The sequence below is a fragment of the Girardinichthys multiradiatus genome, chromosome 19 (genome assembly GCF_021462225.1).
Source record: "Girardinichthys multiradiatus isolate DD_20200921_A chromosome 19, DD_fGirMul_XY1, whole genome shotgun sequence".
Lineage (NCBI taxonomy): Eukaryota > Metazoa > Chordata > Actinopteri > Cyprinodontiformes > Goodeidae > Girardinichthys > Girardinichthys multiradiatus.
In genome coordinates this window covers 42,407,317-42,421,983 of record NC_061811.1, presented here as the reverse complement: position 1 = coordinate 42,421,983, position 14,667 = coordinate 42,407,317, and the positions used below count along the sequence as shown (strand labels likewise).

Sequence of the window (14,667 nt, the reverse complement as noted above, 5' to 3'; positions counted from 1 at the left end):
TTAATATCTAATGAAAACAGCATGCAGCATGCAGGGTAAATCTACTGTTTTGTAAACCTTAGTCATTTTTACTGTCCTGATAAATAAACCCTTAGATGTTACTTTCTTTTATCCCTAATTATGGGATTATTTTTTGTCCATTATTCATCTCTATGGTTTGAATCGAATTCAATAGCAAAGACTATTGTTGGCCTCCTCAAAGGTGAGCTTTTAAAACAGATCAACGTTTAGCCTCCAGGGCAGAATGCAAGACAGTTTTAACACTTAAGAATCAAAGGGTCATTATAAGCCGTGTAATATAAGGTGCTCACAAAATTGCTGGCCACTGAATGATGGTGTCCTACACAGCACTGCAAATGGAAAGGAAAATTTATTAATTTACATCTTTGTGGTTAACTTACAGTTTCACACAGATCAGTGACTTATGCCATAGAAGGAAGGAAAAAACAGGCAGCAGCAGCTTGGGTTTTACAGCCACAAATACAGAGAACAAGACACAGCAGCAGTATGTATCCCCCTTTACTGACACAAGGGTAAACTGAATGAGTTAACAGTTATTTGGAAAGGTTCATTGAATAAATTCAGTTTTGTCTATAACCTGACATAAATAACCAAGTACACCAGGAGGCGCTGTTGTACAGAGGTTTACAATCAATAAACGATCAATCAGCTCCATTTTACAAGTGCCAAAACAAACAGCTTTCTGTGGACTTTCTGCAGTTGGACACAAATGTGTGGCTGTAACATCTTTAACATCATTAAGGTGCCGCCACGTCATAAGGATCTGTTGTGACTTCAGACAGCGATTCCAGAAGCTTGAAGTAGTTGTATTTGATGTCGTACTCCATATCATACCAAAAATTCACTGCAACAGAGACCAGAAGGAAAGCTGTGAGATTAGTCAGGAATAAAACATTGGGTTGGTTATTGATCATCCAGTTGAGTGAAATTTTTTATCAGAGAAAATCTTATTCAGCTGTGTGTATCTACTCCAAGCGGGAATATGGTGGATGTAGATAGACTAAAGATGCCATCCCTCCCTCCATCCATCCATCCATCCTCCCTCCTTCCTTCTGTGGTTTTCAACATTAATATCTAACAATATCTATCTATCTGTAATATAGTAGATATCTAGACACAGAAAATGTGTGGGAACCATGTTTGTGGATTCCAACAAATAGATGCAGATTATTTAAATTCAATCTGTGAGGAGCCAACAGATTTATCTGCAACTGTTGGTGTGCTTTTACAAATCTGCATCAATAAAGAGTGTATGCTGCTCACAATATTTCCTGAATCCACAAGAAAACCAAAAAGAAAACTGAAACATTAAAAAACATTAAAGAAGAACATTGTGGATGTATCGTTACAGAAGAATGGCCATTATCCATGCCTCTGCAACCTCTCGACAGAGTTCAAAAACAGCTTTTTACTAAATGCAATCAAATAATTTTCTGAACATTTGGTAAACATTTCAGCATCATCAACTCTTTCATAAAAGAGGAAATACAGTAAAGTGGAGAGAAAGATCCATCTTTTGAATTGTTCTAAAACTATATGACTAGTACTAGGATTAACCACCTTAAAGCAGAAATTCATGCAATAATTCACTTGATGTTGCTGGGCTGTGTAGATGTTGATAGTGAGGTTATTTTGTACAGTCTGTGTAGAATATAAACTATCTATGTGTGTAACCTGTGTGCAGATAGAGGAGAGGGGAGTGAAAACATAGAAAGTGCAAAGTCATAAATTGGTGAATGACAAGGGAGGAAAGGGTAGAGAGAGGGCAAGGTCGTAAATGGATGGAGGACAGGGAAGGCCGGAGACAGGGGAGGATGAGTTTGCTAGAAGAAAATAACCAGAAGCACTCCTTATTTGGGCACTAAGGAAATGTTATGCTATATACATGAGTGACATGATATATGTACAGGTCCTTCTCAAAAAATTAGCATATTGTGATAAAGTTCATTATTTTCCATAATGTCATGATGAAAATGTAACATTCATATATTTTAGATTCATTGCACACTAACTGAAATATTTCAGGTCTTTTATTGTCTTAATACGGATGATTTTGGCATACAGCTCATGAAAACCCAAATTCCTCACAAATTAGCATATCATTAAAAGGGTCTCTAAACGAGCTATGAACCTAATCATCTGAATCAACGAGTTAACTCTAAACACCTGCAAAAGATTCCTGAGGCCTTTAAAACTCCCAGCCTGGTTCATCACTCAAAACCCCAATCATGGGTAAGACTGCCGACCTGACTGCTGTCCAGAAGGTCACTATTGACACCCTCAAGCAAGAGGGTAAGACACAGAAAGACATTTCTGAACGAATAGGCTGTTCCCAGAGTGCTTTATCAAGGCACCTCAGTGGGAAGTCTGTGGGAAGGAAAAAGTGTGGCAGAAAACGCTGCACAACGAGAAGAGGTGACCGGACCCTGAGGAAGATTGTGGAGAAGGGCCGATTCCAGACCTTGGGGGACCTGCGGAAGCAGTGGACTGAGTCTGGAGTAGAAACATCCAGAGCCACCGTGCACAGGCGTGTGCAGTAAATGGGCTACAGGTGCCGCATTCCCCAGGTCAAGCCACTTTTGAACCAGAAACAGCGGCAGAAGCGCCTGACCTGGGCTACAGAGAAGCAGCACTGGACTGTTGCTCAGTGGTCCAAAGTACTTTTTTCGGATGAAAGCAAATTCTGCATGTCATTCGGAAATCAAGGTGCCAGAGTCTGGAGGAAGACTGGGGAGAAGGAAATGCCAAAATGCCAGAAGTCCAGTGTCAAGTACCCACAGTCAGTGATGGTCTGGGGTGCCGTGTCAGCTGCTGGTGTTGGTCCACTGTGTTTTATCAAGGGCAGGATCAATGCAGCTAGCTATCAGGAGATTTTGGAGCACTTCATGCTTCCATCAGCTGAAAAGCTTTATGGAGATGAAGATTTCATTTTTCAGCATGACCTGGCACCTGCTCACAGTGCCAAAACCACTGGTAAATGGTTTACTGACCATGGTATCACTGTGCTCAATTGGCCTGCCAACTCTCCTGACCTGAACCCCATAGAGAATCTGTGGGATATTGTGAAGAGAACGTTGAGAGACTCAAGACCCAACACTCTGGATGAGCTAAAGGCCGCTATCGAAGCATCCTGGGCCTCCATAAGACCTCAGCAGTGCCACAGGCTGATTGCCTCCATGCCACGCCGCATTGAAGCAGTCATTTCTGCAGAAGGATTCCCGACCAAGTATTGAGTGCATAACTGTACATGATTATTTAAAGGTTGACGTTTTTTGTATTAAAAACACTTTTCTTTTATTGGTCGGATGAAATATGCTAATTTTGTGAGATAGGAATTTTGGGTTTTCATGAGCTGTATGCCAAAATCATCCTGTATTAAGACAATAAAAGACCTGAAATATTTCAGTTAGTGTGCAATGAATCTAAAATATATGAATGTTAAATTTTCATCATGACATTATGGAAAATAATGAACTTTATCACAATATGCTAATTTTTTGAGAAGGACCTGTATATGTTGAACACACCCTTAAGACTGAATAAAACCAGCTGGAAACAGAGGATAGCAGAGTTGGGCTCGCAGGTTTTGACTGGAGCATCTTTCTCTCACTCTGCAGAGGCGAACTTAAGCTGATTGTACTTGTGTTTGTTTCACTCTTTGAAACCTGTAACCAAATCAACGGACCCGGGGAAGCAGAGACGGCTTCAACAATTGGAGGCTCGTCCGGGATTTGGAAGAATAGGTAAAGAATTGGGACCACTGACAGGGACCAACAGACATCAGACACAGGCTAGCCAAAAACTACAGAACAGGTAAGCAGAACCTCTTTAATCAAACTCTGCTTTTGGATTTTCGATAGGCTAAATTAATATTGTGTCCGATGTCTAACTAAGTCTGAGTCTGCCAAAACTTAAGAAAAAGAGTGTTATAAATGTTGACCAGGATTTAAACTGGTGAATAGGAGGTTGTTTTAAGAGAATTACAAGACTTAGTGTTGGTGTTGTGTGGAAAATATAGTAGTTTCTCGAACGTGGCGGTTCAGAGTACGTCCTCGACGGAGGTCTACTGTTAGCTGGGTCAGAGGCCCGGGAGAGTGAGAAACCTCAAATTCTATAGAAAAGTAAATACACTGAGATCAGGCACAAACACTTGGGTGTGAATGCCGTGTTTTACGTGAGTTCTGCCTCAGTAAAACCGGATTACAGACGTGATAAAAGCACAAACACATAGTCTGAGAATAAGTCCTGTGAAGTGATAAAACTGTGAGTTGGAGGAAATAATCCAACAAGATCAGGTTTGTGATAAAATAAATGAACTGTGAGCTGAATACAGGAATTCAGCAAGACCAGGCTTTTGGTAAAAAAAAAAACTCATGAGCTGTGCGTAGAGGAAATAATCTGTGTTACAGACTTGTTAGGAGGAGTGACTGGAAATTTGTGTGACAGGAGAACAGCGGCTCTCGTAGCAGGTGACTGAATGCAGTTTTCTGTCCAGTAACCTAACGGTGATAACAAAGACAGACTGCTGATTGCTGCTTTTGATGAGTAACGAAATATTTATCTGTGAAAACTCAGATTACAGACGTCTGCATAAACACAGAAGGAACAATATAAGCAGTGGAGATAACATTGTAAGATATAAAAATGTATTGAGCTGAGAGTTGGACAAATAACCAACGACATCAGATGTTGTTAGGGTTAAAAATGAATGAGCTGTAAAGTTGGAGATGAATAACCAACAACAGACATTGTTAGAGTGAATGAGCTGGACACATATACACTCCGGAAAAAATTAGACAAGATTTATGGTTTAAGTCCATGAGCTGTGAGACACACACACACACAGGCCACTAAAAACAGGCTTCTGGGGGTTGAATGTGTTCTGGTGTCTTGAAAGTTGGTCAGAATTGAATGAGTGAGTGACTGAGATAACGCATTACGACTATATCTTTTTAAAAGAAAGGATAGTCATTGTTATAAGATGGAAGGTGAATTTGATAATAGTGGAGAGAAACAGAATAATTCATGGAAGACAGAGAATCAGCTGTTAATAATGAAGACTGCTATTAAGAAAACATTTGAATACAAAGAGGAACAGAAGTTGGTTAAACGTATGGACTCTAAAATAAATGAAGAATTGTCAAAAGATGGAAAGAGCAAGACAGATAGAGAGAATCTTGGCAAGTGGTTTTGGTTTAAGGTGAATAAATTAAAACAGGAGAAAGACTTGGCTGACAAACAGTGTAGAGACAGCAGGTGGTTGGGCAGAGGGAAATGGAAGCGACTTGCACAAAGAACAGAAAGTGATGAGAAATTTTGGTCACAAATGGGTTTGTTATGGCAAAGTAGCGACCATGCGATGACTGACAGGAAAAGCAGACAGATTAAAGATAATAGTGCAGTTGAAATGCCACCACCTTATGAACGTTTTGCATATCAGCCCACTACAGCCCCCACTTTTCCTCTTACTGGTTTATATCCCACGCTGCAAGTTACTGGGGGAAAAGTGAGCGTGTGTGATTTACCGCCAGTAACTGCACCCCCCCCTCATGGCCCATCACCGCCTGACCCCTCCTCCTTGGCCCCCACCTCTGTCTGCTCACATTCCAGTGCTGGGTCTGTACTCTCCTCCTCCTCATCCGGAGGATCATTCATATCACAGGCCCCACTAACTGATCCATTTACTGACCGGGTATTACGGGACAAACTGCGGCCAGTTTCTGGCCCAATAAAGTGTTCCACCCCGTATATTTCCCATTCATCTAGTGATATGGAATTGGTCACACCTCTGAAAGCCGATGTAACTGAGGGCTCAGTTAATATGTCAGTGTCAGGGAGATGGATGAGAGACGAACCACCGACTGCAGTAACTTATCATATGCAGGCACCACCTATTACAGTACAGAATCAGACACCAATTGAAAATGAGGAAGCTATGTTATCTTCCTCAACCCCAATGCCACTAGTACCTGAGGCTATGCCTCCCCCTGATGGACATGGCTATAACATGAGACCCCGAACTCAGTCCAAATCTTCTTATATGGGTCCACTGTTCCAACAACAATTTGGAGCAAATAGATACAAACCTTTTGCACTGGGAGATCTTACCACTTTGTGTGACAAATTGCCTCCCATCTCAGAAGGAGCGTCTATATGGTTACAGACTCTAGACTCCCTGACAGCAGGTACCACATTAGCTCTAGGTGACTATCGGGCCATTACTGGACGATGCATGAAGCCACACAGCTGTCGGGACATAGAGCTTGCTGCAGGTACAACACCAGTACCAGATGAGGTCCTACTTACTGAATATTCCCCTCAAATAGGCACAGCTCTTAGACAAATGTATTCAGTATCCAGAGGACGTACCATTCCAAAATTTGAGTGGAACGCAAACACAAATCCTAGAGAATATTTAGATCAGTGCAAATCCGTGTGGCAAACACAGACAGGAACTAATCCAGACGGAGCTGGTCCCCAAAGGGACTGGTTCCGGGATGCTGTCCTACGAGGGTTACCGCTGCAGGTTAAAACTAACATTGAGGATAATCCAGATCTGCCTGGATCAGAAATTGCAGTATAGGATCGACACCTGATACATCATTTATCTAAACTCAAAGAGGCAAAACAAGATGAGGAGAGTGAATTAAAAACATTACAAACTCAGCTCCTGAAAAAGCAATTAGCAGAAGCTAAACTGAAGGTCGGGGAAAAAAAGAAGGAGGGTAAAACATCTAAAATGATGTATGAAGGTGCAGTGTCTCAGTCCCCTCAGGCTCCTCCATTTCCTGGAAATCAAGAAATAGCAGGCCAGTGGCATCAGGCCTCGGTCCCATATCAGGGACATGCTGGTCGTTTTGGGAGACGAGGAGGGCCAAGAGCAAGGGGATTTCAGAGAGGACCACAGAGGAGGCTGGGTAATGCTGATGTGTGTTATTACTGCAATGAGCCTGGACACTGGGCCCGAGATTGCCCCCATAAGAATGGTCCACCCGGTGTTATGGTCCCGCCATGGCTCCTCCGGCCCGTCCATACAGAGGCAGAGGTGGCCCAGCACGCGGTGCACACGGACCACAACTCCAATTACCGGCCTGGGACGAACCTAGTCGCTGGCCTGAGCACCACTGACGGTCCCCACCGACCCCAGAAGACAGCGGGACTGCGGACCCCCTGCTGTCTGTGACTGTGTCCGGAAATAGCCTTCCTTTTCTGGTGGACACTGGGGCCACATGTTCAACCATCAAACAGGCTCCTCCAAACACACTCTCCACCAGGACTACAACTGTCATGGGGTTCTCGGGGGCAAAACAGGTCCTGCCATATACCAAGCCCTTAAAGACTGAAATTGGTGGACAGACACTTAATCACAGTTATCTAGTCTCCACTGACACACCAGTAAATTTACTGGGTAGAGACATGTTAATAAAACTGGATTTTATGTGGGACTGATGGACTGCAGGTTCACCTGCCCAATGGCACCCAGTTATTTTGTAACAATAACACTTCTTTTCACATGGACAGTACCTCCTCCAGCCACTGCAGGACTCAATGGCTGATATATACTGGGCTTTGCTGCAACCTGAAACCACCGCGCACAGAGGCATTCTCTCGGCTTTCCATCGGTGGAAATCCTGGGTCTCCACTCTGGCGCCCTATATACCTCCTCCTGACCCCCCGCATGTCACCTTGTTTTATGATAGAAATAATTGTGAATGCTACCAGGAAAGCTTTGCTGACGAGTTAGAGGGTACGCACTGGGACATTGTCACCACAGACATTTATGTAGCACCAGGAGTGGTGGCCGAGGTTCGCTTGACTAGGGAGCAGGAAGTGTGGTTTAGGATGTGGTCTGATGGCGTGCCTCATGTTTCTCTGACTCTGCACCAGGTCATGAAGCACGTGAACTTGGAGGTGTGTTAAAATGCTCCCTGAATCTACAGGATTGGCAGCCTTTGGCAACCCCTGACCTTTTTTACTCGCCCTCAGGGAACACTTATCGCATATTCAACCACTCCATGGATGTGGGCACAATGGAGCATGTTCAGTTAGACAGACACCATGGTAGGGAAACAGACCATCCGCTGGCAGCTGCTATTGTGGAAAAAATGCCTTCCACCCTCTGGGCAGAGGGGCCCACGGATGTAGGCCTGATTAAATGTTCCCCCATTACTTTTCAGTTGACCACCGACCAACCAATATGGAAGCCCCACTACCCTCACAAACCAGCAGCAGAACTAGGCATTAAAGATACAGTGGAAGGCCTCTGGAACTCAGGTGTTTTCGAGTCTGCACATTCCTCTTCATGGAACACACCTATTCTGCCGGTGGAGAAAAAAGGGACAGGTAAATGGCGCATGGCACATGATTTACGGGCCATAAATGCAGCTTTGGCCACCCCTAACGTTCCCGTGTCCTGTGGCTCTGACAAATCTGAACCCTGACCATTGCTGGTTTACCTGCATTGATCTGGCCAACGCATTTTTCTGCCTTCCTTTAGCTGAGGAATGCAGGGATATTTTTGCATTTACCTATAAATCTCATAGGTATAGATATACTCGTTTGCCGCAGGGATTCGCGCTTTCTCCAGGGATTTTCAATCAGGTTCTAAAAGACTCTCTCCAAGATTGCCTATTACCACCAAACACCACTCTGATTCAGTACGTGGATGACATCCTTCTTGCAACACCCACTGTGGCTGAATGCCTTGAGGCAACAGCAATTGTCCTGTCACATTTGGCAAAAAAGGCTACAAGGTTAGCAAAGCCAAACTCCAGATCTGCAGACACCAGGTTGACTTTTTGGGCTGAGTTGTTTCCCAGCCTGGCACGGGGATGTCCCCAGCTCACCAATCTGCAGTTTTGTCCCACCCAAAACCACTCCTGGTTAAGGACATGTTGTCTTTCCTAGGACTCACAAGGTATAGCAGATCTTTTGTGCCTGGCTACACCGACCTCACTGCATCCCTTAGAGATCTTGTAAAAAAACAGGGCATGAGAAATCTCACTGCCCCGCTTGAATGGACCAGAGAGGCTGAAGAAGCGTTTATTAACTTAAAAACCAGCCTCTCGCAAGCTGCACATTTGGCACATTCAGATTACACGTTGCCCTTCCACTTGGATGTTTCTGTTCCAGAAAAAAGGGGGGGTTAGGACAGTCCTCATGTACATAAGTGTAATGTTGGACAACATGGAAAAAAGACATCATGAGTGCACCCGACATGCAGCAGGGATGGCTGAAATAATCCAAAAAACAGCTCATGTAGTGATGGGACATCCTCTTAACATATTAACATCACATGGCGTGGTGGCCTTTGTGAACTCTCAGGCTTTCACACTCTCACCACTGAGACAACAGAGTAAGGTGCTGGAGGCGCCAAACATCACATACACACATGAGGGAATAAACATGGCAGACAGAATGACATCAGGAGAACCACATGTCTGCGCAGAAAAAGTGGAGTTTAATGAAAAAATCAGACCAGATCTACAAAGTACATTCCTAACAGACGCCCGAAACCTGTACACAGACGGGTGCTGCTTCAGACGTGACACAGAAGGACTTAAGGCAGCATACGCGGTTGTGGAAGACACAGGGACAGATTTTGTCACAGTACTGGCAGAGGAACTGACAGACGCACAATCAGCGCAGAGAGCAGAAGTTTTGGCAGTAATAGCTGCTCTGGAACTAGGAGCAGGACAGAAGGTTAACATCTACACAGATTCCGCATACGCTACAGGAGCAGTACATGTAGAACTCAAACAATGGCTGAGGACAGGATTCAGAACTGCAGGACAGAAACCCATTAAACATGAACAGGAAATGAAAAGGCTGGCTGAAGCTTTGTTGCTCCCTCAAGAAGTAGCCGTCATTAAATGCAGAGGACATGACAGCAGTAACACCAGAGTAGCGCAAGGGAACCAGGCAGCTGACCGGGCACCTAAACAGTGTGCAGGATATCAGCCCAGGCACATAATGCTGTGTTCAGAAGCAGGGTGGACACCAGAACCCACCCTGGAAGAAGTAATGAAACTACAAAAGGGGGCCTCTCCTGAGGAAAAATCAGTTTGGAAGGCACGAGGGGGCTCACAAGATCAGAATGGTCTCTGGAGAAGCCCAGATGGACGTCCCATCTTGCCACCAGGTCTTACCAAAGTAGCCCTAGAAGAAGCGCATGGAGTAGGACATGTGGGAACAATGTAAATGTTGAAAAATCTTGAACACTGGTGGCATCCTTTTTTGAAACCAATGGCAGTGCATTGGATTAATTCATGTGAGATGTGCAGGCAGTTCAATGCCAGACCAACCTTGAAGCCAGCACCTGGAAAGTTCCCACTAGACCCAATAGCAGGAATCGAGGTTATTATTGATTATACAGACATGACTGAGAGAGTGAATCGGTTCAAATATCTGTTGGTGTGTGTGGATGCATTTACTGGATGGCCGGAGGCGTGGTCTACAAAAAAGGAAGACAGCAAATCTGTGGTGAAGTGTTTGATAAATCATTATATCCCTAGACACGGTTTTCCAGCTAAAATAAGGTCTGACAACGGAACACGTTTCAAAAACGAGGAACTCAAGGAAGTGGAAAGATTTCTGGGACTAAAACACTCATTTGGTACTCTGTATCATCCACAGTCACAGGGGAAGGTTGAAAGAATGAATCGAACCCTTAAGACCAAATTGGCTAAGATCTGTGCACAGTCCAAAATGAATTGGGTTACGGCCTTACCATTAGTTCTGATGTCTGTACGGAGTTCTATAAATCAGAAACATGGTTTGACCCCACATGAGCTGCAAACAGGGAGGCCATTCCCAGGTCCACAAACAAGGTTACCGTTTCTCACTGAGTGTGAACAATCTATGTCTCATCGTGATTATTACAGATCTCTCCACAGTCTTGTTACAGCTTTCTCCAAACAGATCCCAGCAGAACCAGAGACCAGGGTTGGAACTAACACATCAGAAGCCGAGTGGGTCCTCCTGAAAGTCATCAAAAAAAGTGGTCAGAGCCAAGGTGGACCGGTCCATTCCACGTCACAGAGAGGACAACCCATGCAGTCAGGCTGAAGGGCAAAGGCGCTACTTGGTATCACTGGAGCCAGTGTGCAGGAGCAGAACCACCTCAACGATCCCTTTTTCAGGTCCAGGAGGATCTGAGCGAAAACACAGGAGAAGACAATCTCACTTCTCTCACCCAAGAAGGGGCAGAATAATCCCCGGGTGAGAGAAATTAGCTCTAGGTCAGTCTACACCTGAGAGCTGAAGACAGAAGAAGAACAGCAGAAGAAGAGGCGGAAGTGATTGACAGAGAAACATGAGACTTGAGTGGGACTGATTGGATGCTCTGTTGCTCTGGGTAACGTCACTTCCTGTTTTCGCTGTTGGTGAATTGTTTGGTGTCTGAAGCTCTCTCGTTTGATCTGATTTCTCTCTACTGTGATATCTCTTACTTGTTCTAATACATAAGCACATTAAAACACTTACTTTCTGTTGCTACTTTTAACGTTTGGGGACTCTCCGTGTTTTACACGGTTTTTCTAGTAGTGGTAAGGGGTCGCTAGCTACCGAGGGTAGCTCCCCGTAGCAGTCCTCCAGCAGAGCCCGCGCAGCCGGGGCCTCAGGCCGGCTGGGTGACAGTACGTAGAAAGCATAGTTCTAGATCCCAGCCCACAGGTCACCACCAACCCGTCTGCATTTCTAACAGATTTTCCCCGCTCAGCGACACACCTGCTGAGACGCCAACTCTGGTAATTGGCAGCTCCATAGTCAGAAACGTGGCACTAGAAACACCAGCGACTACAGTCAAATGTCTGCCAGGGGCCAGAACGGGCAACATCAAATCCTACCTGAATCTGCTGGCTAAGGATAAGCGTAAATACAGTAAGATTGTTATTCACGCTGGCGGTAATTACACCTGGTTACGTCAATCGGAGATCACCAAAGTTAGTGTTGCTTCGGTGTGTAAATTTGCCAAAACAATGTCGGACTCAGTAATTTTCTCTGGTCCCCTCCCCGATCTGACCAGTGACGACATGTTTAGCCGCATGCTGTCATTCAACCACTGGCTGTCTAGGTGGTGTCCAGAAAACGATGTGGGCTACATTGATAACTGGTGAACATTTTGGGGAAAACCTGGTCTGATCCAGAGAGACACCATCCATCCCACTTTGGATGGAGCTGCTCTTCTTTCTAGAAAACTGGCCTAATTTATTAGTCCTCCAAAACTCTGGTAACCCAGGGTTCACACCAGGAAGCAGGGTCGTAGTTTAATACTCCTCTTTGCAGCTTCTGTACTGCTACCCACCCATTACCCTATTAAGACAGTGTCTCGCCCACAGCCAAAATTGAATAGATTAAAAAATAATCTAAAAGGAGGAAATCATGAAAATCTAATAAAAATAAACAACTCAGACTGAAAAGAAAAATAAAACAATTAAATGTGGCTTACTGAAGATAAGATCTCTCTCTTCAAAGACATTGCTAGTTAGTGACCTGATTTGTGACAATCAGATTGATTTATTTTGCCTCACAGAAACCTGGCTGCAGCAAGAGGATTATGTTACTATAAATGAGTCAACTCCTACTAATTATTTAAATTTTCACATTCCTCAAAATACTGGGCGAGGAGGAGGAGTAGAAACCATCTTTCAGTCGGATTTATTGATTAGTCCCAGACCAATCAATAGCTACAACTCTTTTGAATATTTAATCCTTAGTTTTCCTCATCCAAATTGCAAAGCACTAAAACCTCTTCTGTTTGTTGTTTTGTACCGTCCACCAGGCCCTTACTCTCAATTTTTAGATCAGTTTTCAGACCTTTTATCTGATTTAGTGTTAAATACAGATAAAGTTATTATAGTGGGGGATTTTAACATTCATGTAGATGCTGAAAGTGATAGCCTAAATATAGCGTTTAATGCTATCTTAGACTCAATTGGCTTTAATCAAAACATTAACAAACCTACCCACCTTTGTCTTCATTCTCTGGACCTTGTGCTGACATATGGCATTGAGTGTAAAGACATAACAATATTCTCTCATAACCCTGTCCTGTCTGACCATTTCTTAATAACCTTTGAGTTTAATTTAACCGAGTACTCCACACCTGAAAGAAAATTTCATTATAGTAAATCATTATCAGAAAATGTTGTAACAACCTTTAAAGAATCTGTTCCACTTTTAATTTCCTCATTATCACTGAAAAACACAGTGGAGGGCAATAATTTTGTTTCTTCCCCTTCACAAATTGATTCTCATGTTCATAGTGTTACTTCATCATTGCGTGATGCATTAGACAATGCAGCCCTCTTGAAAAAGATGGTAATTATTCATAGGCGGCTAGCTCCTTGGTTTAATTCAGAGCTGCGTACTTTAAAGCACAATGTTAGAAAATTGGAGAGAAAATGGCGCTCTACACACCTAGAGGATTACTACCTAATCTGGAAAAATAGCCTACTGTTGTATAAAAAGACACGTCGCCAAGCTAGAACAGCTTATTTCTCATCATTAATAGAAGAGAACAAGAATAATCCTAGGTTTCTCTTTAATACAGTTGCTAAACTTACACAGAGTACTCCACACCTGAAGGAAAATTTCATTATAGTAGATCATTATCAGGCAGCATGGGATAGCTTTACTTATCCATAAATCCTGATGAGCCCAACCAGTTAGATAGGCTACAAGCATGTGTTGAAGATATAAAAACTTGGATGACGTTAAATTGTTTGCTTCTAAATTCAGACAAGACAGAATTTGTCATCTTCGGACCGGAGTCTTTAAAAAAGAAACTGCTTAGTCAATCACTCAACCTGGATGGCATTAAATTGACCTCCGGTAATAAAGTAAAAAACTTTGGTGTTATTTTTGACCAGGACATGTCATTTAAATCCCATATTAAACAGGTTTCTAGGATTTCCTTCTTTCATCTCCAGAACATTGCCAAAATTAGAAATATCCTATCCAGGAGTGACGCTAAAAAACTAGTCCATGCATTTGTTACTTCAAGGCTGGACTATTGTAATTCTTTACTATCAGGATGTCCACAAAATGCAGTTAAAAGCCTTCAGCTGATTCAAAATGCTGCAGCAAGAGTTCTGATGAAAATTAAAAAGAGAGATCATATTTCTCCTATTTTAGCTTCCCTTCATTGGCTCCCTGTTAAATCCTGAATAGAATTTAAAATTCTCCTCCTCACATATAAAGCCCTTAATGATCTAGCTCCATCATACATCAGAGATCTGATTGTTCCATATGTTCCTAACAGAGTACTTCGTTCTCAGACTGCAGGTTTACTGGTGGTTCCTAGAGTCTCTAGAAGTAGAATGGGAGGCAGATCTTTTAATTATCAGGCTCCTCTCCTGTGGAACCAGCTCCCAGTTTTAGTCCGTGAGGCAGACACCCTGTCTACTTTTAAGGCTAGGCTTAATACTTTCCTTTTTGATAAAGCCTATAGTTAGAGTGGCTTAGTTTATCAGGGAGGGAGCCTTCCTCCCTCCCTGTTGGATGGAGTAAGGGGGAGTCAGGTTTAGCCTAAACCGGCTCAGTTATGGTTGAGGTGCAAACACACCCTCCATTTCTGCTACCTGTCTGACCCCTTCTCTTTTCCGATGGTTATAATCAGTCTGACAGAGGGAGGTATCCCAATCA

At 43.5% G+C, this 14,667-nt stretch overlaps 1 protein-coding gene across 1 annotated transcript in view; it reads right to left on the bottom strand.

The window, feature by feature from the left end:
- Positions 1–351: 351 nt before the first annotated feature.
- jmjd7 (jumonji domain containing 7) overlaps positions 352–14,667 on the bottom strand; it is a 31,655-nt gene continuing 17,339 nt past the window's right edge. Inside the window, exon 9 of the mRNA XM_047393025.1 lies at positions 352–865. Within this exon, the coding sequence (XP_047248981.1) occupies positions 759–865 (107 nt within the window). The 3' untranslated portion in view covers positions 352–758. The remainder of the gene's footprint in view (positions 866–14,667) is intronic.